This window comes from Trachurus japonicus, chromosome 21, assembly GCF_045865225.1.
Source record: "Trachurus japonicus isolate A0001 chromosome 21, Traja_1.0".
Classification (NCBI taxonomy): domain Eukaryota; kingdom Metazoa; phylum Chordata; class Actinopteri; order Carangiformes; family Carangidae; genus Trachurus; species Trachurus japonicus.
In genome coordinates this window covers 16,959,718-16,983,404 of record NC_140927.1, presented here as the reverse complement: position 1 = coordinate 16,983,404, position 23,687 = coordinate 16,959,718, and the positions used below count along the sequence as shown (strand labels likewise).

Below are 23,687 nucleotides of genomic sequence, written 5' to 3'. Positions count from 1 at the left end.
ATGCTTTTGTGCCTGTCTGTGGCGTCAGTGAATTCACCATTTTTTAACTTGATCGATAACTTACAAATTGAAAATTAACTTGTAAGATACCTTTTCTACCCTTTCTTCCACCAGTCGCCAAACTGGATATGAAAACAAACATGACGGAATCAACAAAACCAGAAGGTAGGCTAAGTGATCTTATTTCTATAAAACTAATACAACAATGTTTTATATGATCATAATCTAAACAGGCAAATCTAAATATAATTTTACGCTTCTCCTCCAGAAAATCAAGATGGGTAAGTTTGTATTAAGAGACTTGACCTTACCCATAATATTCTATGGTTCAGACAACAATATATATCTACAGCTATTTATTTAAGATGTGAATTAAACATTTTGCAGAGATGACAAAGAAAAAGAAAACACACTCAGTGTTGGATACTTTCAACTGGTAAACATCCACCCATACAATTCAACATTATTCCACTCATTATCTTCATCAACTATTGCACGTTGTCGTTTTAATCCACAAATTCCATGTTGTAGTTTCGATTCGCCACCTGGAAAGACACTATGATGATGGTAGTGGGGGGCTTGTGCGCCCTCATTCATGGTGCAGCTTCGCCTCTCATGCTTCTGGTTTATGGCAAGATGACAGACACATTTGTGGCTTATGAGCTTGAGGTTCAGGAACTGAAAGACCCAAACAAGACTTGCAGCAACAACACCATTTATTGGATCAATGGCTCCATTTATGAAACAGCTGAAAACAGCAGTGGACTTTACTGTGGGTGAGTCATCAGTTTATTGTTGATGTGATTGTTGTGACAGTGTGTTAGAGCTGTTGTTGTTGTTGTTGTGTTGTAACTACTTTACTCTCTCGGCAGAGTGGACATTGAAGCACAGATGACCATGTTTTCATATTATTATATTGGAATTGGATTAGGAGTTCTTTGTCTTAGTTATTTTCAAGTAAGATTTTTTATTTAATTGTTAGCTACCCCTATGTCTCCCAACAGTGTGGTACATTATATCTTTTCGCAGAGTTAATTTTGTACCTCAATGCAGATTGTTCTGTGGGTGTACGCGGCTGCAAGACAAACTCAGAGAATCCGGAAGACTTATTTCCGAAAAGTAATGCAAATGGAGATTGGATGGTTTGACTGCAACTCTGTTGGTGAACTGAACACAAGGATTTCAGAGTGAGTTGGACAACTGTTTCTGCTGCAGATCAGTGAGACAATGTGACTTGGAGAATGTTTTACAGTGAGAAGTGCTGCTGACTTCTTTCTTTCACAGTGATATCAACAAGATCAACAATGCAATCGCCGACCAAGTGTCTATCTTCATTGAGAGGCTCTCCACATTTGTGTTTGGGTTCATGGTTGGATTCATTGGTGGGTGGAAGCTGACTTTGGTGGTCATAGCTGTGAGCCCGCTGATTGGTATAGCTGCTGGCCTGATGGCTGTGGTACGTAGGTTATGTTTTAATGAATGAATTATACACTGCCCGTCCAAAAAAAACTACTACTAAAATTAGGTTAAGAACTGTTCAAAGCATTATTAAAAACTGGAAGGATAGTGGTGAACCACCATCTTCAAGGAAGAAATGTGGTCACTTAAATGTTTGGTGAAATCAAATTGTAAAAAAACAAGATGTGACATTGCAAAAGCTTATTGAAACGATGCCACAGCGAATGTGTGCTGTATATAAAGCTCAAGGTGGTCCAAGGAAATATTAAAGTGTGTGACTTTTTTATGGACGGGCAATAGCCTACATGTTTTTTTAATGTTTTGTGTATTTTTTGATTCCTTCCTGAAGGCCGTGGCCAGACTGACAGGACAAGAGCTGAAGGCTTACGCTAAGGCGGGAGCAGTGGCTGATGAGGTCCTGTCATCCATCAGAACAGTGGCAGCGTTTGGTGGAGAAGGAAAAGAAGCTGAAAGGTATTTTTTCATTTTCTAACATCACAAGTTGACAATGAATTCGGGAATTCCTAACTCTGTGTTAGGAATGGGATTAAAAACTTGGTGAATTTTGGACAGATATGACCGAAACCTTGTGGAGGCTCAGACCTGGGGTGTGAAAAAAGGCACAATCATAGGAGTGTTTCAGGGATACCTTTGGTTCATCATTTTCCTTTGTTACGCTCTGGCCTTTTGGTACGGATCTAAATTGGTCATCGAGACCAAAGAACTGTCACCTGGTAGCCTTATTCAGGTATGTACATTTCACTGCATTTAACCCATACTCAATATTTCAGAGACCGTGGCAGTTGTTTGATCATGTGTGTGCGGTGTTTGTTTGCAGGTGTTTTTTGGAGTACTCATGGCAGCAATGAACCTTGGTCAAGCCTCACCATGTTTGGAAGCCTTTGCCTCAGGTCGTGCAGCTGCAAAGACCATCTTTGACACAATTGATCGGGTAAAATCAGTATGCTATTCAAGACTTTATTGCAGATACAATCCAGATTGGAAACCGTCTGTTATAAGAGACAGATTCTTCACCATTAGAATAAAGTTCTGTTCTGTTGCATTCACAGGAACCAGAAATTGATTGTTTCTCACAAGAAGGTCACAAATTAGACAAAGTTAAAGGTGACATTGAGTTCCATAATGTCACTTTTTTCTACCCATCCCGGCCTGAAGTCACGGTAATTGTCTTTGCTTTGCAGTTCTTAATGTTCATGTCTCAGTTCTCTAGATTAAACTGACTGATGAAAAACTAACTATGTTTTCAGATTTTAAATGACCTGAGCATGCAGGTTAAAGCAGGAGAAACCACTGCTTTCGTTGGTCCGAGCGGAGCAGGAAAGAGCACCACAGTCCAGCTCATCCAGAGGTTTTATGACCCAGCAGGAGGAATGGTAACCAAGAACCTGCACAACGACACACAACATCCGTAGACATTTGAAGGCTTTTTCACATATATGATTCTCCTTCTCAGGTGACTTTGGATGGCCATGACATCCGCACTTTAAACATCCAGTGGCTCCGCTCTCTCATTGGTATTGTCGAGCAGGAGCCAGTTCTGTTTGCTACAACCATAGCTGAAAACATCCGCTTTGGTCGACCTGGAGTTACAATGGAAGAAATCATCCAGGCAACCAAAGGGGCTAATGCCTATAATTTTATAATGGAACTGCCACAGGTATGTTAACATATTATGACTATATTTTATGGTGATATTCTGAAACTGCCAAAACTCAATCAATGAAACCAACCAGGAGGCCAATAAGTGACATATCTTCCAGAAATTTGATACAATGGTGGGTGAAGGTGGAGGACAAATGAGTGGAGGACAGAAACAGAGAATTGCCATTGCTCGAGCTCTGGTCCGAAACCCCAAGATCTTACTGCTGGATATGGCCACATCTGCGCTGGACAATGAAAGTGAAGCTGTTGTCCAGGAAGCTCTGGATAAGGTGAGTCACTATGCTACAGAAACGCAACACATTTCTTTACTTGATTAACACATTGTTGTTTTGTGGAATGAGGCCCTAATAACTGGAATATGTGCAGGTGCACATGGGCAGGACAACGATTTCTATAGCCCACCGTCTGTCCACCATTAGAAATGCAGATGTCATCATTGGTTTTGAGCATGGACAGGCTGTTGAGAGAGGGACACACAGTGAGCTACTGGAAAAGAGAGGTGTCTACTTCACCCTGGTCACCCTGCAGAACCAAGGCACATCCAGCACAAAAAATGGTAAGATTGATACAGAGTGCATTAGTTTTACTTAACCATGTTCCAAGCATTTTCTAGCCAGGCTGTCAGCATAAACACAAGAAGAAAATACCAACCAGAAATGTATGAACAAGTTCAGTTAGTAAAGATAACAACTCAGCACAACATTTTCTGTCAGACAGAGTCAGTTAGTGTTGTACATGTGTCCTCTGTGAGACTTGTTTTGGTGTTAAAGTTAAACATTTCTGGATGACCTAAAGTCACAGCTTTGTGGCATGTTAGGGCAAAACCTGGCATTGTTGAAGACTATAATAGTATGCCTTTTAATTTGTGACATTTTGAAAGAAGCACAGATTTTTTATTTATTTTATCAGTGTTTTAGTAAATAGTGACAAAAACTAGTATACAAGATTATTAATGTGATTATAATCACACTTGTGATTTTTCTGCTATGACAAATCAAAAATCCCTATTGTGAAAAGACCTGTTGAGTCTCTATGTATGAAAGAAAGAAAACAAGTACTGTAAACGCAGGTTCTGTGAAAGACAAAACTCCCTAACCTTAACTATACTCGCTAATTCCTCCCTGTCACAGTTCAATTCACCCTATAGGTTGAAAAAGCACATTTCAAAGCACTCAGCAGGAGGCACTGGGCAGTCCGTCAGAGTGCGTTTGATCGTTGTTCCTGTGTCTGTGTTGGAGAGCAGTGGAAGCTCCAGTGCTCGTATTAAAGTTGTATTGATTTGTTATCTTTTTCCACCAGATGGAGTGAGTGAAGCTCAGGAAGACGACTTTGATCTGAAAGTGAGGCACTTTAGCCGTGATAGCATCAGATCCAGTAAAAGGTACAGTAAATCCAGCTGAAAGAGACTGCACCAGAAAATGTAGGGAAAAAAACATTATATCAACATTAAAATAATGTAATGCTCTTAATATCACTCTTGTAGGAGCACTGTTCGGCTGCGATCTCAGAGCACATTGTCAAATGATTCTGTCCCTGATGCATTACCAGGCAGCCTCGGGATCGTTTCGAACATGAGGAACACGCTGGAATATGTACTTCCCTCATTGGTTTTCTAATGCATCAACTTAATTGCCATTTGTCCAGTAGGAAGCAAATAAATCTAATGCATATTTTTTTAACAGAAATGTGAAGATAATGAAGATGAACATGTAGAGCCTGCCCCAGTACTACGCATCCTTAAGTACAACCAACCAGAGTGGCCTTACATGCTGGCGGGCTCGCTGGGAGCCGGTGTCAACGGCTCTGTCAGCCCCATATATGCTATCTTATTCAGCCAAATTCTTGGTGTAAGAGCTCCTCCCAAGGCTTATGATGGATTTAGTCTGTATTGTTACTGGTTTAGGTAGCCTGTTTAATGATTTACATTGTGTTTGCAGACTTTTGCCATCCGTGACTTGAAGGAACAGAGAGAACAAATCAATGGGATATGTGTTCTGTTCTGCCTTGTGGCTGTGATTAGTTTCTTCTCGCAGTTTTTACAGGTGGGCATCAGCATTTTTAGTTAATATGTATAATCAGACAAAGAATGAAAAGAATAAGAAAGGACTCAATTTCAAACTGACTCAGATTTTATATCCCAGGGCTTTGCTTTTGCCAAGTCTGGGGAGCTACTGACCCGTCGTCTGAGGAAAATGGGCTTCCAGGCCATGTTGAGACAAGAGATTGGCTGGTTTGATGACCCGCTAAACAGTCCAGGAGCTCTGACCACCAGACTGGCTACTGATGCCTCCATGGTCCAGGGGGTAAGGAGCACATTTACAGGCATTATGTCACATTATTTCTAACACATAGTTCTGGTCTAGTTGTTTCATATGTGATGTAACTTTTGCAGGCAACAGGCTCTCAGATTGGCATGATTGTTAACTCTTTGACCAGCATTGGAGCATCTTTCATCATTGCCTTCTACTACAGCTGGAAGTTAACTTTGATAATTATGTGCTTCCTGCCATTCATCGGGTTATCTGGGGTATTCCAAGCCAAAATGCTGACAGGTTTTGCAAATGAAGACAAAAAGGCCATGGAAGCAGCAGGGCGGGTAAGCTCCTCTTCCCCTACTATGTGAACATTTACTGTACAACTTAACAGCCCTTAAAATCTGTCAAAGTCTCTGTAAAAGTCACAGACTACACGAGATCTGCGCTCTCTCCCCCAGGTATCCAGCGAAGCTCTTGCCAACATCAGGACAATTGCGGGCATTGCCAAAGAGAGCTCATTTGTGGAATTATATGAGCAGAAACTTGAGCCTCCATATAAATCTGCCAAAAAGAGAGCCAACATCTATGGCATCTGTTTTGGGTTTGCTCAGTGTGTTATCTTCATGGCATATGCTGCTTCATTTAGATATGGAGGGTATTTGGTTAGCTCTGAGGGGCTACAATACATGATTGTTTTCAGGTTGGTAAAAAAAAGATTCTTCCTCTAGAGAAATCAGACTTTTGCAGATTTCTATTTTGTGTTTTGTGATGTGATTACCGAACATCAACCGATCACATCATTTGTTTGTGTTCCTCCAGAGTGATTTCATCTATAGTAATCAGTGGGACAGCACTGGGCAAAGCTTCCTCCTTCACCCCAGATTATGCCAAGGCCAAAACTGCTGCTGCACAGTTTTTCAAACTATTGGACAGAGTTCCTGCAAACAGCAAAACCCTTAAAGACGGAGAGAAATGGGTTTGTTCAATTCAGTGAATAAGATGGAATCGTGCATAGTATGATGTAATTTTGTTATGGTGAAATGATTAAGACTTGTTATCCATCTTTAGGATATGTTCAAAGGTAAAATAGAATTCCTCCACTGCAAGTTCACTTATCCAACGCGGCCGGATACCCAGGTTTTGAATGACTTGGTTGTGTCTGTGAAACCTGGTCAGACTTTGGCGTTTGTTGGGAGCAGTGGCTGTGGGAAAAGCACCAGTGTTCAACTGTTGGAAAGGTTTTACGACCCAGACGAGGGTCAAGTGGTGAGTAGATCAATGTAAGAATCCATTGTGGTCACCACAGAACAAGTTTAATCTTATTTCAAAGACATTCACACTGTCATCTTTCATTTTGTCATCTTTCATTTTCAGTTGATTGATGGTCGCCCATCTCACACGGTCAATGTGCCCTTCTTAAGAGCTCAGATTGGCATTGTGTCCCAAGAGCCAGTGCTGTTTGACTGCAGTATCGCAGAGAACATACAGTATGGAGATAACACACATATTGTCAGCATGGAAGAGATTGTAGAAGCTGCTAAGAAAGCCTACCTTCATGACTTTGTGATGACGCTACCAGATGTAAGTAAAAGTACTTCAGTTCATCAGTTGTTCTTGGTAGAATTGCTATTAATACCTTGGCATGTATTTCATTTCGTGAGTCAATCTCTTAGTTTAAAACACAATTTAAGCAGGTGCCCCATATGCAGAGACTACAGCCAAAAATACAAATTAAAGCAAGCATAATTTTAAAAGAAGCTAATTTGACCATGATAACCCATTAGAGTTGATAGAGCTGACTCATAATGAGTTGCTCTAACAATATAACAGACAACACTTTCACCTCCAAAGCTGCATTTAGTAGCTGTTTTGGATGTTTCAGGTTTTAGTCAGAGTCAGTTTAAAGCCAACATTGGTGGAATATCCTAGTAATGCTCAGTAGATGTCTCCATAATCTCCTGATTCTGATCATCTGACACTTGTAAAAGCTCCTGAACATCACTTGGAGCCTGAGGTCAGGTCATTCTGTCAGCCGCTGTTTTCTAGTTAAAGTATTACATTTAATCTTAACTGTCAGCTGAATACTGAGCATATTTGCATGGCCTGTGTCATGGAAACTTTATCAGATGACTTGTATTTGGCACCACAATGAAATTCTTCCATAAGCTCACAATGGCTGACCTTTTGACCTTTGGCTTTCTCCACTTCTCTCTATACATTTACAAACGTATAGAAATATGAGACTCAGGTCGGTGCTCAGGGATCCCAGTTGTCAAGAGGGCAGAAACAACGTATTGCCATCGCCCGGGCCATTGTCAGGAACCCCAAGATCCTGCTCTTAGACGAGGCAACCTCTGCCCTGGACACAGAGAGTGAAAAGGTGATACATTTCTACTTCTAATAAGTTAAACACAAAACAAAGTTTTGACAAAGCTTTCTTTTTCCACAGACTGTCCAATCTGCTTTGGACGAGGCAAGAAAAGGACGAACCTGCATCGTCATTGCTCACCGGCTATCTACTATCCAGACCGCTGACATCATTGCAGTGATGTCTCAGGGAGTTGTCATAGAGCAAGGCACACATGATAAACTGATGGCCAAGAGGGGTGCCTATTACAAACTGGTTACAACAGGTGCTTCTATCAGCTAGGCACCTATCATGAGCATATTGTCAATGATTATTGTGTAGGCTTTACTGTACATTGGATCAATGTTGTGTCATTTAATGAATTCACACTGAGACAGACAGTAAGACACAGACACAGACACTAAATTCATCCTGCATCTTCACACAATGAAAAGAAATTATACTCTTTTCCCCGGTTAGAATATATAGAACACAATTTGTTCTCATCTTCTGGTAAGAATAATGTGTTTTTTTGTAATTACCGGTATGTGGTTTATTGTGAATAATGTGGAGGAAGAATTTATTGTGTTTTTATTTGTTTATGAGTTTTTTCTATAGTTGGACTGAGATCACTGTCTTGAATTGTTCTTTCTTTGCATAATTTGTGGAAAATTGTACCATACAATTTTTGAGAAATCCAAAGGATCCATGTCAAAAGTCCTTATTCGAACAAAAACATATGTAAATAAAATGCATTTGCTTTCCAATTTCTGATTTGTTAACAAATGTTTGTCTTTTTTTATTTTATTATTTTACTTAACGTATGTGATTATGGTCTTAGTTGCTACAGTTTTGTCTGCTGAGTGGTCCAACGTTGGTTTGCTCTTAGCACCAAGATAATAAAGTACCCACACACAGATGTTTCTTCAAACATGGCTTACAGTAGCAAGTAGCCTGGGCACTTAGGACAGTTACATCATTTAGTGCCAGGCTTCAGGTGCCACTGAATGCTTAGCAACGAGAGACAGTGGGAAAAGATGAGGAAATAGGTTCTCCTGGTGATTTTAACTAAACTGCCTAATACAGCAGAGACTTTGTTCTACCTCATTACATTTGGCTGATTTATATCTGAATTTGCCTGGGAAGCCAAGCTGTAAAAATCATGGGATTTGGACAGAGCGGGATGTACATACATTGATGTACAGCACATACAGTATTGGATGTGGCAAAAAAACTGAATATGTTGTTGAGCTGCTGTTATGTTTTCCAAGACTGGCTATTTTACCATAATCTTGAGTTATTGTTTTTATATCACAGTACAATCTAAATGTTGAAAAATATTTTACATCATATAACCATGATAAGGTTTTGCTAAATATATATATATTGAGCATATTTGTAGGAAAAAACAATTTGGGCAAAATTCTCACCCAAACGACAATAATGTAATAAGAAAACTGAATTCTTGATTGATAAAAATCTTAATATGTTTATTTACAACAATCTTCCATGTCATATTTATGATTCACATATACACTCATGCAATTGGTTATACTGTACATATAAAACTAACACAAAAAAGAGAAGTACTCTACTTATACTTGGTTATGTACATCGCAAATAGACCACGTGAAATATTTTATCATTTAACTAGTAGGATAACTTGTTTCAACATATATTGCAGTTTCAGTGCTTATTAGACTGTGCAATAACTTTGGTTGACCGTCTGACAGGTGATACATGTATATCTGTTTGTCTGGTGACAGGAATTAACCCATTTTCTATCCTTAAATGCTAGTTGAAAAGCAACGTGATGAATCTTTAAAAATTCCCCCATAATCTAAGCCAGCTTCCTGTCGTCATCTCCTATCAATAAATTAACACAGTAAGGAATAACAGCAACCACACCAAGAGGTACTGAAGCACTCTTGCAGAAGGACAGTATGTAAAACAGGAACTCAGTGTGCGTGGGGATTTTGATGAGATCGTACAGCTGTAGACAAGTGAGAGTTGCTGTCACACACATGAGTTTAAATCTGGTTTTGTAGCCGTTCTTGCCCTTACAGCTCTGAGTGAACATCTCAGAGTTTACAGCCAGGCCCAGACCAAACAAGGCTCCAAGGTTTCTAAAAAGACCTGCAAAAGGGGTGGTGTCGAGGTGGATCCAGTCCGGGTTAGTGCACCACTTCTTGGCTTTAGTAACTGACCACAGAAGGTCAATGTCCATCAGTTTGAGGAGTAGGTAAAAGCAAACAGCAAAAGAAAAAAGAAAAACATTGGTTTGGAGGTACACTTTCAAACTAGCAGTGCAGACTGATGGGATGTGATCAAACACCTCAGCAACCAGCATACCTGAAAGATGTAAAAAAAAAAAAAAAAAAGTTTAATGTAAACTACAGCAACATACAACTCGCTGTCTGGTTGTGAATACAAGGTGGAACTCACCTGCTAAAAGGCCGAGGATAACCTGATGAGGGAAATGTGTTGCAATAAAAACCCTGGAGATGCAAACATTTATCTGAATGACCCAAAACACCATCCACAGAGCAGACTTCAGAAGACGAAACCTGAAAGGATAGACATTTTTATGTGCGACCACTAATGATGAAAAGTGCATAAAAACTTGATATGGTTCAATGTGACTGCCCACCTCTGAAAACTCTGGACAGATGTGGCAGTGGATGAAGGCCCCGTGAAGTGGAGAGCAGATGTAATCATCACATACCACACACAAGATGAACCCATAGCATGACCAGAAGGACTACCTGCAGACAGAAACATCAGCATCAGCGCCACTTTTATATTTGTTAGTACATATTGCATACATGACACAAACCTGGTCCTGTTTCACACGTGATGGAAAACTGCTCCAAATGTGGGAATGAATTGTTGTGGTAGAAGTGAGTTTCTTGGACCCACCAGTAAGGTCGCTGGCCAAACAGGATCCTAAAAAAAAAACAGGCACCAGATCAATGATAACACATAGAACACTCAAAATGTTAAAAAATTAACCTGAAAGTTGGCTTACCATTTGAAAATAAGATTGAACCAGTCTCCAATAACGGCCACCCATATCATCTTGGTGCCAACATTGTGACTCAGATGGAACCAGACAGGAAAATAAACAGAGAAAATATTACGAGGGTCACCCACAGTGGACATGAAGTTGAGGAAGTCGTGACATTCCCTGTAGTTGCTTTGCAGGTGCTGAATAACCAGCACCCCGCTGCTGTGCACAAAATCCATCTGAAGCTCCTTTTCTGTGTGCCTCTCTAACCAAGTGCAACAGCCACTTTCTGCACCAGTAAAAGCACCGTGAACCCTCTTCGCACCTCAGATAGCTTTATATCTCAACCTGGCATCATAAATCATTCGGCAGAACCATGGCAACAACTTCAAGCTCTTCTATTTGGACTCACGAGAAATAAAATAATGTGTTCCCTTGTCATGAGGGCTCAGCATTTTAAGACATGTTACAAAAACTGTTTACACCCAGACTGTGGAGCCATTAGATCTTTTACAGACCATTGCTTTTACAATTGTTAAATATTAGCCATTGTACACACTGAAAGGGACAGTGCCCTGCGTAACCTTTCAGCCTCATTAATATTCTCATTCTCTGTGAACGTAGCAACAAAACGGGCTACCCATAATATTGCAACTGAAAAACACAGCCCATCTGGCATCCACAGCTGAGCATACTGACTGGAGCCGATCATTAGTTTTTTTTGTTTTTCTTTCCACTAAACTACAATCATCTTGCGACCATCCGCTTACATAACACTGGCAATGATATAATACTGCTACAAATTATCTTTCAACTTGGTGCTGAGGTGCCTGGCTGGTTGGGACCATGCACAGTCTCACATGAGGCCTCCTCATGGACCCACCTGAACTTTCCAAAACTCACCACACGGTGGTGTCTCAAATAAAGACATGGGGATAAATTTTTAACATTGTGATCATATAAGACGCTCATCTTTTGTATTTTAACGTTTGGGAGACACGTAGCTGCTTTTTAGAAGAAACAAATTTACAGTCAAATGAAAGCAGGGAAAACACGGCGCCTATGAGTTACAAAAGCTGACTGTTTTTAGACAGTTGACTTCACTTGTAAGCGGAAGAAAATAATCCGACGCCATTTCCGGTAGCGGACCCCGCCCCTGCAGCTCATACCGCCGATTTTTGAAAATAACGACCGTGTGAGTTGCAGGACACAAAGCAAAAGGAGGCGTTTAAAGACAGCACTGCGAGAGGTGTAAGTATTGAGCCGACATGTAAACGATGTGTTTTCCCCTCATAAGTCAGTCAGTGGTACACTTGGTTTAATTCGTGGCGCATGTTAACTTATCTCCGGCTAACGACCTGCTCATGTTTCCAAGCTAACGTTAGCGTCAACCTGCTAATGTTTCCACTTTGGGTTCACGCTAGTCAAGCTGTGAACTGAAAGGTCACTGAGTGATGCTCTGTACGAGTAACGTTACTGCAGCTGTCTGTGACCTCGCCACTGTGTAAGTTAATTAGTGCGGAGTAACGTAACAAAACCAGCCCCAGTCGTTGTCATACTAAGCAACCAGACTAACAACATTAACCCTCTGCAGAGCGAGACGTGACATGACGTAACGTTAGTGAACCGAACCACAACTGTTCAGACGACAGAGTTCGTGTTCGATTGTCATGGAGACGGATGTGCTGAATCCCGTTTGTTGATATGATTTTGACCAGCCTCACAAGAGCCAAATAGAGTAGAGTAGAGAAATGTATTGGGCCTCACTTTTGTATAAGACTGAGATAATGTAGCAGTGTATCGCATTTGAGAATCTCTAAACCCCCCAGATTTAGGCAGTTTTGCTTGAAAAATAACTGACAGCATTAACTAATCATTAGCTGTAACTTGGGTTGATTTTAAATGTGCTTTATAAATAAACTTGATTGATTGATCTTGAAGTTAACCTTTATGTCTTAATGATTGCTCACTATTTTTGCTTTTCAACTTCATTATAATAATAAGCTAAAGAGATGTATTGTTTTTTGTGATGAAACTTGAATTACCAATTCTTTTTTGGTGTAATTTGCCTTCTGGTAAGCTGCCTATGCATAAATGTTACCATACATGTTTGCAAGTTTATATGTAATCAAATGTAGAAGTAGATAATTTATTGACCACCTAACTTTGTTGTAGCCAGATGCGCTCATCTTTTAATTTACACTAACTGCTGTGATCAGCAGTTTGGGGCACTGGACCTAAGCTCAAACTTTGGCCTGTTCCTATCAGCCATTAAATGGGGGAAATCACAAAAAAGAGCCGTGTTTTCTTCTAAGTTCACATTGGCATTGTGCTGTCTCTTGTTTCTTATTACAGATTGTCTAACATCTGAACATCATGATGACGTCCATCACTGATCCAAACATGAGTGTCAGGTTCACCAGTGCAATGGAGGAGATCCACAACAAACAGCTTAAAACATTTGGGGAGATAATGGATACTACCACAGAGCTGTGCCAGTCCCATAGACAATTTGTCAAAACAGCACTTGGTAAGTTGAATTTATGTGTGTTATATTGCTTAATTTGGTGTTGGTCACAGTTACAGGGAAGAGTGCAGACAGCCCTCTTAATCACTGTGACGCATGGCTGCAAGTGGCCAAGTTCTTACATAAAACTGGAGAAACACCACTGAGTAAATGTATGCCATTGTTTATTCATAATAAGGATGCTATTTATGGCTAAACGGTAGGCCCACAGTGTCAGTGTGACAAGTGTCTTCGTTTCCAATTTAACAGGAAAGTGTTTACAAGTTTGAAGTATTTTATGATAGTGAGTGTGACTCAGCAAATCAGTGCTGAGGGCCTTGACTATCAGTTTATGCAGTTGTTTTAGTTGATATAAGAGTTGCTGTTGTGTTTGGATATTTATCGATATTTTCCTTTGGTGCAGATGCATGTTTAAAGAAATCTAAGGATGATGAGATTCTGTTTGAGACGATGCAAACATTCAAAAGAGGTGAGTTTCAGCATCTGTCTGCAAACCACTGCATTTGTGCCTTATATAGTGTGCTATATATAAACTTAACACGACTGATACAGTTGGTATCAGCCCTACACCCTCTGTATTTTTGTACCAGCGCTAAACTGTATTGTGCTGAATAATTCATCTAGTTTTATAGACCTATACTTGTTTTTTGGGATGAAAGTTTGTAATGCAGCTTCAAAAGCTCCATTGTTTATGTGATAGACTTGGACTGTTGCAATGTTTGTTTCCCCAGACTCGGAACACAAAAATTCATCACTGAAAGAGAAACAACACGCCATTTCTGAAGTGTTATCTGAGATTCAGCAGAAGGAGATGCAGAAAGATGACATTATTCAGAAGATAGAGAGACTTAAAGAAGACCAAGCCAAGAGAAAAGACTGTAAGTTGAAAATTTAATTAAATTGGTGTAGAATCTACACCACTCATTTTTTAATTCTTTCATCTACACTGTAGATGAAAGAATTAATTTGTTACTGTTGAATGCAGCTGTTTTAGTAAATTTCCTTTCTTTCAGTAATCAAGTCTCAAAATAAAGCAAACAAGGACAGACTGAGAAATCTCCAGAAAGCCAGAGGCGTCTTTCAGGATCATTTGGGGTTGGAGATAAGAACAATCCTCAGCAAAACACAACTGGTAAAAGGTATGTCAAACACTAATAAAATGTTCTTAAATTTTCTTTTTCTGTTTACTTATTGTTTACTCTGATTATTGTTATTTTTCTTTATTTACTTTTTTCTTTCTGGTTTGTTACTTTTCTTTTAATGATATGTATTGACCGAAATAAACTAAACGAAACCAAACTAATATGTACATTTACATACTTTCTTATGTCTGGTACTGTAGTTATGCATTAATGACAATTGATATGATAACTTTATGAGGTACAATTCCTGTATAGCTCAGTTTTTTTTTTTAGCTGCCTCAGGCTGCTCAGTCATGGCGTAATCCCACTGATAAACCAACACAAGGTGGTTTAATTAGAAATACAACTGATCAGCAATTTATGCTGTGCAGACTAGTTTTGTTGCACGTCAAATCTATAGTAGAGCACTAGCAAAGATTACATAGGAGAAATGGCTATACTACATTTTAATAAATTCATGTATTTGTCTTGTCTTCTAAGTTGAAGTAAATATAACTGAGGAATTTACACAATGTGTTTGTTTCCCGTTTAAAGGTGAGAAGCTGCAGTTTATTTTTCGGAATATCAACCCATCAGACCTGGACAGCGCCTATGTTGTTACGATGGGGATTGACGGAGGATCTTACCAAAGTAAGTTAAAAATGCAGAAACACTCACACTGTCGCACAAAATTGCCCCGTACTAACAAATCTTTTATGTAGTGTAATGAAATTTAGCTCCCCAAACAAACCTATGACAACAGTTTGTCTACCTTTGTCTACCAGAGAAACAAATCAGTTGTTAAACATATTGTTTATGTATCTAAACCAGTTACCTTTACTATTTTTTCTACAGTCAGTAGGACACCCACTTTTACTTTGAGATCAAAAACAGTTTCTATGTGCCCTCGATAATGCACCCTTAAAATAACAGTGAAATATTGTTCCTCTGACTTCAGACCAAGTTTTTGTCGGTCAGTTGCATAACCATTTTTAATTGCCCAGGCAATGGGACAACAATGCACCTGACCACACCTGGTTTTATGACCAACATGCACACGGACACTCAGCTGGGTGCAAGTGTATTTGCTATTTAAACAAGGTGGCCACTGGACATGAAAATGACAACTGCATCAACCTGAAACTGGCACTCGTGTTATGCTTTTACTTCTTTTGCTGGGTGTAATAATAGGACAAAGGGTTGGATCTAAGTATCCTCTGCTTGCTTTTCCTTTAATTTTTTAAAAACTGTGACAGTTTTCTTGTGCCATGGTGGTGCTCCATAGAGCCAAAACTGGCAATATAGAAGTGGATAGTGTGAGCCAGGATAGGTCAAGTGTTTGTAGCTGTTCCTGCTTTATCATTTGCTGCCATGCGGGTTGCAGATTAAAGCATGGCAAGTCGCATTAAGGCTGGGAACTGTGCATGAAGTATCTCTGATCTAAAGCCTGTTGTAGCTTATTTCTCTGTTTCATAGAGATTCACTGTTGTCAAAAAATGTTCCTGCAGTGTGCCATCATTCTCATCAAAATGAACACTCTACTGTAAATACCCATTAATGCACCGGATGTGTATTAGTCCATGACTGAAAGCTGCCCTTAAAAATTTAGCATCTACTCCTTTTTGAAAAACATTTGCTAAAATCTTAAGTACCTTCAGGAAATAATTTAGTCTTAAAAATACAACTATGTATTTGTCACTTGTTTGTAAACATTAACATTTTCAGTTTGAACAAATGGGTGAGGGAATGAAGTTAAAACAAACAGAAAAACAGATTGATTGGTTGATTCAAACTTGCTATTGACAAAAATATCCCACAAGAGGCATTGCGACTAAATCTTTAATTTCCCCAGTTGTGTCTAGTGATCCTGCACTTGAGTGTTTGCCAGTCTTGGAAAGCCGACTTCAGGAGACCAATAACTTAGCAGCATTCCTAGCAAGCATAAGGAAGGAGTTTATCTCTCTGGCTCGCCGCTGAGGTTGGAAGAAGTTCTTGCTGCGGTGTGGACTAATGTAAGAAAGAAGGACATGTTCTGTTGGTTCTGTTCATATTCCTCTTAATCATTTAAAATGTACAGCAGCAGTTTTTAATGTGTAATCACAGCCCTGTAACCAACACATTATCTGACAGAACTAATTGTAAAGACCAATATGTATACAGACTTATGGATTTACAATACAACTTTGTTGGCAGTAATTAGCATGTTATATTAATAAATTTCTAATCTAAATGCATTATTACTGATGTCTTATATGTGCTTGTTTGGAGCTTTACTTAACATTGAATTTGTCATTGTTTCAAACCATGAGTTTTGCTACCTGTGTCCAGATGTTCTTCAAAAGTAAAGATAAATTAATAATTAATCATTCACACATATGTATATATTTTTTCATTTTATTAACAATTTGATGCACAGTTTACAGTTTTATTTCCCTGAGCTCCATTTTAATTTATGTTAGTCATAACATAATATCAGAAAATGAATTTCATTAAAATCTTAATGTGTTTGACTTTGTTCTTTGGTATGAATATTAGCTATACAAATACAAAGTACAGTACAAAAAAAAAAGTGACAAATGACAAAAATCTAATCTTGACAGTTGAACTGAGTGCTGTTGTTTTTATTAACTATTCCAAAGCCACAAATCCCATCAGTGACTTTCATCCCTTGGCATTTCATTGTTTGGCAGCACAGAAATTACTAATCTTGTTGATTCAGGGTGATTTATATTTTTGCTGATTTTGTTGTCAGGCATCGGATGATTTGACACTGTTCAAAACAGGCAACTCCTCGACATAGGCTGACGGGAAATGGCCTATCTTTCCATTAAGTTTACCAAACCACCATCCATTCTCCTCTTTTGTGTAAATGTCTAGGAGATCGCCTGTGAAACACAAACAGACCATTATATTAGTTAAAACCTAATCTAATGCTGCTCTTCGAAATAATCTGTAACTGAGTTGCAATTTACCTTCTTTCAATGTCAGTTCATCATCCTGTTCAGGTGTGAAGCTGTATAGGGCTTTGCATTTTCCTATACTGCTCATCTCTGATGTTTGACCTGCAAAGTATAGATATTTTTCAAAACATAACATATTTTTCATATCAGAAAATGTAGTTATCAAAAATAAATCTGTGTGCACTCTTAAAATGTCTTACTCTGTCTTTTGTCATCATCTGTGTGAGATAAGGCTTCATTAACAGCGCTGTCGGGTGAATCTATAGCTTCAGTTTCATGTGTTGAAGCTGCGGAGGGGATCCGGTCCCTGGCACCTGCTGACATCTCCACAGACTGTTGTGTCACAAACTGAGCCGGCCCTTTGTAAATGATGGAAGCTCTCAGTGACTGGCGGGATCTGAACGGTGTCCTCCTGAGTTTGACTTGACGGGTCAGCTGAACAACGCTGTGCTCGCAGTCCTGAATAGAAATAATAATAGATTTTGGGATTGATCATCATTACATTATTTCTCTTAAGAAAGTAAACATACTACAGCTAAATTGTGCAGCTGGTGTCAGTCAGAGCTGAAAAAACAAATTGATAGGGAATGAAACAGCAACTATTCTGATAATTAGCAAAAATGTGTAACATTACAGACCCAGAGGTAATGTAAAATAAGAAGATATAGCCTATACAGTAGAAAATAATAGTTATGTTGTGTTTATGGAGGGGTACTTAGGGGAACTACCACAACTCTGTTACAAAATTTGTTTTAAAGACTGTCACAATAAGCAGATGATTCCTCACAATTTGTCCAAAACAACCAGTCCACCACCACACTATAGTTCCAGTAGACCTGCTTTAATGCTGAAGTAGAGCTTCATTATTTATATCCCCATCAGGACTTTTGATGTGCAAATACAAACCAGGGACACAACAATCACAAACACATAGTTCTAACCAAAATAAGCTACCACATAATATTCCCATACGGCCTGTCCTGAAGGTGACACATATGCAGTCTTACCTTATCTTTCCATTTCACAATGCTGTCACTAAATCGGTGAAAGGACCTGGGTTTTCCCTCTAATTCAGACAATGATGCAGAGAGTTTGTAGTGAGTTGCCTCGAGCAGTTCCAGTTTGAGAGTACTCTACAGGAAAAAAGATGAAACGTATCTAATTCAAATGACCTGTGATGAGTAAATATTCACCTGTGTATACACCAGTCTCTATCCCTTCTACCGCCCTGAATACTGTTTACCTCATCAAGCTGCTGTTCAGTTTCTTCTAGGTTCTTTTGGTTTGAGAATGAAGGATTTTCAGCGTACATTTTTATCAGTTTTTGAATTCCTGCAACAAAAATGCCAAAGGTGTAATAGAAACAAATTGAATTACTTTAATTTCATAGTCTATTATGAATCACAAGTTAAACTGAAAGACAAATTTTCCATCTCCATGAAATATTATCATTTAATTTAAATGGATAGGCTGCTAACCTTCACAGTCTTTCTTTGTTTTTGTGATGCTGTCCTCCAGACGCTGGAGTTTGAGTTTGATTGCCTCTCGTCTTCGATCTTTTCCCATCAGTGATTTGCTGTCCTCCTCCTGATTTACCAGAAAACATATAATATGACTTTATTAAAATCACACCAATGGCTGCGATATTAGTGTTGATAGAGTATTTCAAGAAAACTTTAATAACATCTTATTGTCCTCATTGCACAGCATTTTTGCATGCACTATATAACCTTTACTACATCTGGTGAATTCACTTGAGCTTATACTGTCATTGTTCCAAGTTAGACCTGAGTGCCATGAATTTGTAACATGTGAATATATAAGGTATTAGAATGCAGTAAAAAAAATTAAAAAACCCAGCAGTCGTGTCAGGCTATGTCGCAGAATGACAAGTACATTTTTGCTACGTGCAGCTTCCACGCTCTCATCAAAGAGACACCCCATGCAGAGATGACTGGGTATGTCTGTGGCTGTCTGAGTCACTGAGTGAGTCTGTGGCCTGCAGTCAAATTTCTCTTCAAAATGCAAAAGCAGATTCTGAGAGTAAAACTTCAAACTCACAAAATAGTCGGCCATCAGAAACTCAGCTTTGTTATCTTCAGCTGTTGTTCTGTTCTCCTCCACCAGGATTTGGATGTCTTTTTCCATATCCACCCTTTGGACCAACTGTTCTATCTGTCTTTGGCCCTAAAAGAAGCACATATATATATTAGTTAGGATATCTATCACTGGATTTAGTTTAGATGAATGTCAATATGACTTACATGTTTGAGGGTTTGCCCACAACTTGACATGTGGAGGTTGTATCTATTCAAAATGTTGCACAGAACTTCAATACGCTGTTTCTCCAGCTCCTGTATGATCTGAAAAAGCAGAAAGTAGCAATATGACACTTTCTGTACGCACATTCAATCCTTATCCAGATCCTGGGCCTTGTCATTCACGCTGTGGAGCATGTAATACCCTGATACTATATCACCTCCTGTTGGATTATTGTTACAAACCTGAGGCGAAATTAGAATAAGGAACACCGGGGAAAACAAGGTCGTTGTGACACGGATTGTACAGCAACTAAAAGATTACAGACCAGCAGCTCAGTGTCCTACAGAAAACGTCCTTGAACAAAGTTTATATATTTGCAGCTATTAGAAATACGTGTATGGATAGAATGAGTTTGCTATGCAGAATACATTATTTGCTGCACCAAACAGAGCACTTGCGCGACCTGGTGCTTATAAACCATTTTCTGAAAAACAAAAGCTCACTGGTTCAGCTCTTGTCATAAATGAGGTGTCCTTGAGCAAGTCACACCGTGCTCCTACTGTAGCTCTTCACTTTACAAAAAAAGCCACTCTGGATAAGAGGAACAGCTGAATTCCAACAAAACGGGAACCACCAAAGCGTTCTCCAGCACCTGGTAGCAGTTTTTCAGTGTGTTTTCCCACTTGAGTCTCATCTGATGACCCTCGATGTTGATATTAAAGTACTCCTCATCCACCCGCGCCTGCATCTCTGCTGATTTACTCAGCCTGTTAAGCATCTGTTGTCAAGAACAGGAAAAAAGCATTTCTAGTAAGCAGGTTGATGTTTTTAGACGGCATCCATTCTCTCCCAGGGTGTTAAAAAATACAAGTGATGAACCGTACCTTTTGTTTTTCCTTTTCTGTGCAAATCTGTTTGTTGTTCTCGACAAAGTTGAATAGAGCCTCATGTTCTCTCGTCAGTCCCACCAATTTCTTCTTGAACTGTTGTAGAAATGAAGTAGAAGAAATCATTCATGATAGCATAAGAAAAATAGGTAAACATTAGATTAGATTCAACACTTAACTACAGCCATAGAGCTAATTTCAATAGTATTTTGTATTCTCTGGATTTGTCAAGTTTTCTCTGGTGATTTAAGTTTTTTAAACTCATGGCACGTTTGATAGAAGTTAGGTTATTTTTATCCCAACTTTGATCTGCCAGATTCAAAAGCTGTTACACAAGAAAATGACACACACTTATCTACATACAGAAGGAGTAACAGTTTGATGTTTATTTAATTACAACTGCTTGTTAACCTATTTAATGTTTGACATTTCTTTATTTTCACTTTATCCCACCTTATCTCACTTTTGTAAGGCAGCATAGATGATATGCTTTACGCTAAGTACTTCTACTGCTTCAAATATCGCAATGGCTCAGGATCAGTCTGACCATTTTATAGGAAAAGGTTATAAAGACATGAACATTATGGTGCTTTCTGAAATATGATGAGCAGAAAGTGCAGTGATGGCTGATTGTAATGCCTTTGTGACAGACTTTACTGCCTGTCATGCAGAAGAGTTGTTGACCTTGTGTTTAGATCCTACCTGCATTGTCTTGTCACTGTTTTAATACAACATGAAGCATTATTAAAGCTGATAAATACTTTGCGATGCTGTATGCAGATACCTTTCTAAAGTCACAGATGCACTCTATAGGTTGTGTGTGATATTATTTTAGATTAAGGATCTATTGATTAACATGATCATATATATTGTCTCTACAGCAGCTCCACGACATCTAAATCCATACCATTTGAACTACTTGTTTTATTTTGGAGTAGATCCTTTACCTTGAGTTGCTCAGTCCAGTTGACGGTAACAAGTTTACCTGTTCTTTCAATTGCACTGTCAAGCTGAGGAAAGGTTAGAAACATTTCATGAATGGAGGCTGGAGCTGAGATTAAAAAATAAAGAATGAATGACATACAGGCCTCTTCCTCTTATTATGCTCGTCCAACACTTGTCGGATTTCCAGAGTTGCTTCTTGTTGAAATGCATTTCCTAATGACCTGAAATGAGAACAACGCCATGTTTAACTCCAGGTCTCCCTTATATGTGTGTAATCTGCAGTCAGACACAGTTATGAGGTGTACTCTGACTGAAAACTACCTGTGGGCGTCGGCTCTTGAGTACATCTCATCTGACACATGACACCAGGCGCTGTAGGTGGAACTGAGTGGGGAGCCAGCAGGAAAAGGTTAGAGCTGTGGGCTAATTAGCTTGACACTATGTTTTGCTCATGTCTAACCTGCTCAGTGCATGTTGTTTGCCATGATACCATTATTTCTGTACAACACATGGCACTTAGCCCCCAGGGAGATGATACATAAAACACCAAACAGACAAAAAAAAAAGGTGGGCAATTAAAAATGTACTACCGTCCCTTACTTGTTTGACATTTCTTTGGAGGCCTTGATCAGCTTGCCAGCAAGTTTTCGCAGTCCTTTAGCATAAGTGTGTTCCAGTTCAGCCCTGACAGGAAAAGGTTGCACAAAGGGACGATAACTAAGTCAAACAATAACTTCTGTAGTCATTAAAACTGAGTGTGAAAGCCGTAACTGTGCCCAACCTACCTTTGCTGAAAAACTGTCATCAGTTCTTTGCAGAAGTACTCCCCAGTTTTTGAAAATCGCTTCACATTTTGATACAGTTGATTGTACTGAAAGACAGTGAAAAGGCTCAGTGAGATTTCTGCCTTGGAGCAATAACAGTCTGATTCGACTGAGTTTAAACAGATACAGAGTTTGATGTGCTTCTTGAAGCTTCAGATCTTTTCTAATCCAACAAAATTCTATATAAAACATTACTTTTATTCCATTGCAATGATTTCTTTTTTTTTTTTTTTTTAAAAAGCAGACATACTCACAGAGCAGGTGCTGATAGGATCCCTCATCTTAAGACTGTGGTGGTTTGTTGACTTTGCACCTGGAACTTTGACCACCCTCCTCCCAAAGTCACTCATGCGGAAATCACCTGAGCTTTTGTCGGTGCGCTACACAAAGGAAAATTCCAGAGTGAGGGAACAAAAAAAAAAGGAACTACAAATATAAACTGAACCTGGATGGCAAGTTGGTCTGGCACAGGTGTAAAAACAGGGAAAGATACAAACACAAAACAAAACGTCCATTCATGCTCCTATCTGTCACTTAGAGCCTGGCTGTGGAGTTATGTGAGGCAATCGCAAGTGCCACTTTGTAATAGGTAACCCTTTATGAATAGTTTAAACAGTTGTTTATTTACACATAAAGAAAACACAGACCAGCATGAAGCATGCATTTGTCTTTTTGGTGCCTGTCAGATAAATGGAAATCTAACACTTTATCTTTGTTTCCATCTCAGTCTAGTCCTGAGGGGGGAAATCTGGTTCTTAAGTTCTTCAATGTGAAACTGTGTTCACCAGGCAGTTGCTAGACTAGTCCGTCTGCTGTTGCATGCTGAGCAGGTAGTGTATAATGTTTTCTTTTATGAACTAATTCACACAAAAAAAAACGTGGATGAAAATGACACCACAAGAGTTGTGAAAATAAACAAAAAGTTGAAAGGTGCTAAAATGCAACATAGAACTGAGGGGAACCAAGATAATCATCTGTGGATCCATCTCTTGAAGTTCCCCTTTCTCAGATCAATTATGAAAAAAATTATGGCCGATCATTATAGTCGCTCCTAAGGGTGTGTAACATAATTGCAATGCCCCTGGTTCAATTCTGGCCACAAAGTGATCAGTAAACCCTGCACAAAGGCTTCTTTAAAACAAAATGGTTCCACTGGTGATGAACTTTTAGACTAGGTCAATGGACTGTTTATGTGATCATTTATTTGTAAAACACATCTTTTGTGCTTATCATAGTAGGAAAATGTGCCTCTAATAACATTAGCAATGGCTCAGGTCTTTTGAGACAGCCTACACCCTGAAAACAAAGCAGCATACATGGAATTTATCCATGATTAATTTCATTGTTTATGCCATCGCTTTTGTTGCCGTTACACATAAAAATGTACAGTATTATGGCAAAAAGACCTAGT

General features: G+C 39.1%; 4 protein-coding genes across 5 annotated transcripts; 2 read left to right on the top strand and 2 right to left on the bottom strand.

Annotated features, from left to right (window-relative positions):
- Positions 1–111: 111 nt before the first annotated feature.
- abcb11a (ATP-binding cassette, sub-family B (MDR/TAP), member 11a) lies at positions 112–8,657 on the top strand. Its single transcript, XM_085764525.1, has 25 exons — positions 112–436; positions 532–776; positions 873–957; positions 1,054–1,187; positions 1,285–1,456; positions 1,808–1,932; positions 2,032–2,206; positions 2,297–2,410; positions 2,529–2,639; positions 2,727–2,852; positions 2,933–3,136; positions 3,240–3,410; positions 3,508–3,697; positions 4,441–4,522; positions 4,625–4,733; positions 4,824–4,988; positions 5,079–5,183; positions 5,283–5,444; positions 5,534–5,737; positions 5,855–6,096; positions 6,216–6,372; positions 6,465–6,662; positions 6,771–6,977; positions 7,630–7,776; positions 7,846–8,657. Exons 2-25 carry the CDS (start codon positions 559–561, stop codon positions 8,044–8,046), a joined length of 3,804 nt encoding a protein of 1,267 aa, XP_085620651.1. The 5' UTR covers positions 112–436; positions 532–558; the 3' UTR covers positions 8,047–8,657.
- A 556-nt stretch (positions 8,658–9,213) lies between these two features.
- Positions 9,214–11,189, bottom strand: LOC146964980 (glucose-6-phosphatase 2-like). Its single transcript, XM_085764379.1, has 5 exons — positions 10,772–11,189; positions 10,580–10,689; positions 10,394–10,508; positions 10,189–10,310; positions 9,214–10,095 (listed from the first exon to the last, which is right to left on the bottom strand). The coding sequence occupies exons 1-5, from the start codon at positions 10,987–10,989 to the stop codon at positions 9,584–9,586; spliced, it is 1,077 nt and encodes a 358-aa protein (XP_085620505.1). The 5' UTR covers positions 10,990–11,189; the 3' UTR covers positions 9,214–9,583.
- A 695-nt stretch (positions 11,190–11,884) lies between these two features.
- On the top strand, positions 11,885–16,824 carry spc25 (SPC25 component of NDC80 kinetochore complex). Its single transcript, XM_085764652.1, has 7 exons — positions 11,885–12,001; positions 13,106–13,280; positions 13,681–13,746; positions 14,009–14,155; positions 14,291–14,416; positions 14,954–15,049; positions 16,251–16,824. The coding sequence occupies exons 2-7, from the start codon at positions 13,127–13,129 to the stop codon at positions 16,373–16,375; spliced, it is 714 nt and encodes a 237-aa protein (XP_085620778.1). The 5' UTR covers positions 11,885–12,001; positions 13,106–13,126; the 3' UTR covers positions 16,376–16,824.
- On the bottom strand, positions 16,818–22,850 carry nostrin (nitric oxide synthase trafficking). 2 transcript variants are annotated; one of them, XM_085764650.1, is made up of 16 exons: positions 22,531–22,850; positions 22,238–22,323; positions 22,053–22,136; positions 21,774–21,836; positions 21,592–21,673; positions 21,455–21,517; positions 20,505–20,603; positions 20,273–20,398; positions 19,623–19,721; positions 19,420–19,545; positions 18,837–18,945; positions 18,602–18,690; positions 18,366–18,491; positions 17,559–17,817; positions 17,371–17,460; positions 16,818–17,283 (listed from the first exon to the last, which is right to left on the bottom strand). In XM_085764650.1, the coding sequence occupies exons 1-16, from the start codon at positions 22,624–22,626 to the stop codon at positions 17,147–17,149; spliced, it is 1,734 nt and encodes a 577-aa protein (XP_085620776.1). In that variant the 5' UTR covers positions 22,627–22,850; the 3' UTR covers positions 16,818–17,146. The 2 variants fall into 2 exon arrangements, with proteins under 2 accessions (XP_085620776.1, XP_085620777.1); XM_085764651.1 differs by having other exon boundaries at positions 17,057–17,283; positions 22,527–22,568.
- Positions 22,851–23,687: the final 837 nt, after the last annotated feature.

What these genes read in the sequence shown, in the direction of transcription:
- LOC146964980 (XM_085764379.1), bottom strand. Translation starts at nt 10,989, where the DNA reads ATGGATTTTGTGCACAGCAGCGGGGTGCTGGTTATTCAGCACCTGCAA. An exon ending in TTCAATCTTATTTTCAAATG is followed by an intron (nt 10,690 to 10,771) that starts GTAAGCCAACTT and finishes TTTTTTTTTTAG; the next exon opens with GATCCTGTTTGGCCAGCGAC. An exon ending in CACGTGTGAAACAGGACCAG is followed by an intron (nt 10,509 to 10,579) that starts GTTTGTGTCATG and finishes TTCTGTCTGCAG; the next exon opens with GTAGTCCTTCTGGTCATGCT.
- spc25 (XM_085764652.1), top strand. Translation starts at nt 13,127, where the DNA reads ATGATGACGTCCATCACTGATCCAAACATGAGTGTCAGGTTCACCAGT. An exon ending in ATTTGTCAAAACAGCACTTG is followed by an intron (nt 13,281 to 13,680) that starts GTAAGTTGAATT and finishes CCTTTGGTGCAG; the next exon opens with ATGCATGTTTAAAGAAATCT. An exon ending in GATGCAAACATTCAAAAGAG is followed by an intron (nt 13,747 to 14,008) that starts GTGAGTTTCAGC and finishes TTGTTTCCCCAG; the next exon opens with ACTCGGAACACAAAAATTCA.
- abcb11a (XM_085764525.1), top strand. Translation starts at nt 559, where the DNA reads ATGATGATGGTAGTGGGGGGCTTGTGCGCCCTCATTCATGGTGCAGCT. An exon ending in TCCAGGAAGCTCTGGATAAG is followed by an intron (nt 3,411 to 3,507) that starts GTGAGTCACTAT and finishes GAATATGTGCAG; the next exon opens with GTGCACATGGGCAGGACAAC. An exon ending in TGGACACAGAGAGTGAAAAG is followed by an intron (nt 7,777 to 7,845) that starts GTGATACATTTC and finishes CTTTTTCCACAG; the next exon opens with ACTGTCCAATCTGCTTTGGA.
- nostrin (XM_085764650.1), bottom strand. Translation starts at nt 22,626, where the DNA reads ATGAGTGACTTTGGGAGGAGGGTGGTCAAAGTTCCAGGTGCAAAGTCA. An exon ending in ATCCTATCAGCACCTGCTCT is followed by an intron (nt 22,324 to 22,530) that starts GTGAGTATGTCT and finishes ACTGTCTTTCAG; the next exon opens with TACAATCAACTGTATCAAAA. An exon ending in CTGAACAGCAGCTTGATGAG is followed by an intron (nt 18,492 to 18,601) that starts GTAAACAGTATT and finishes TTTTTCCTGTAG; the next exon opens with AGTACTCTCAAACTGGAACT.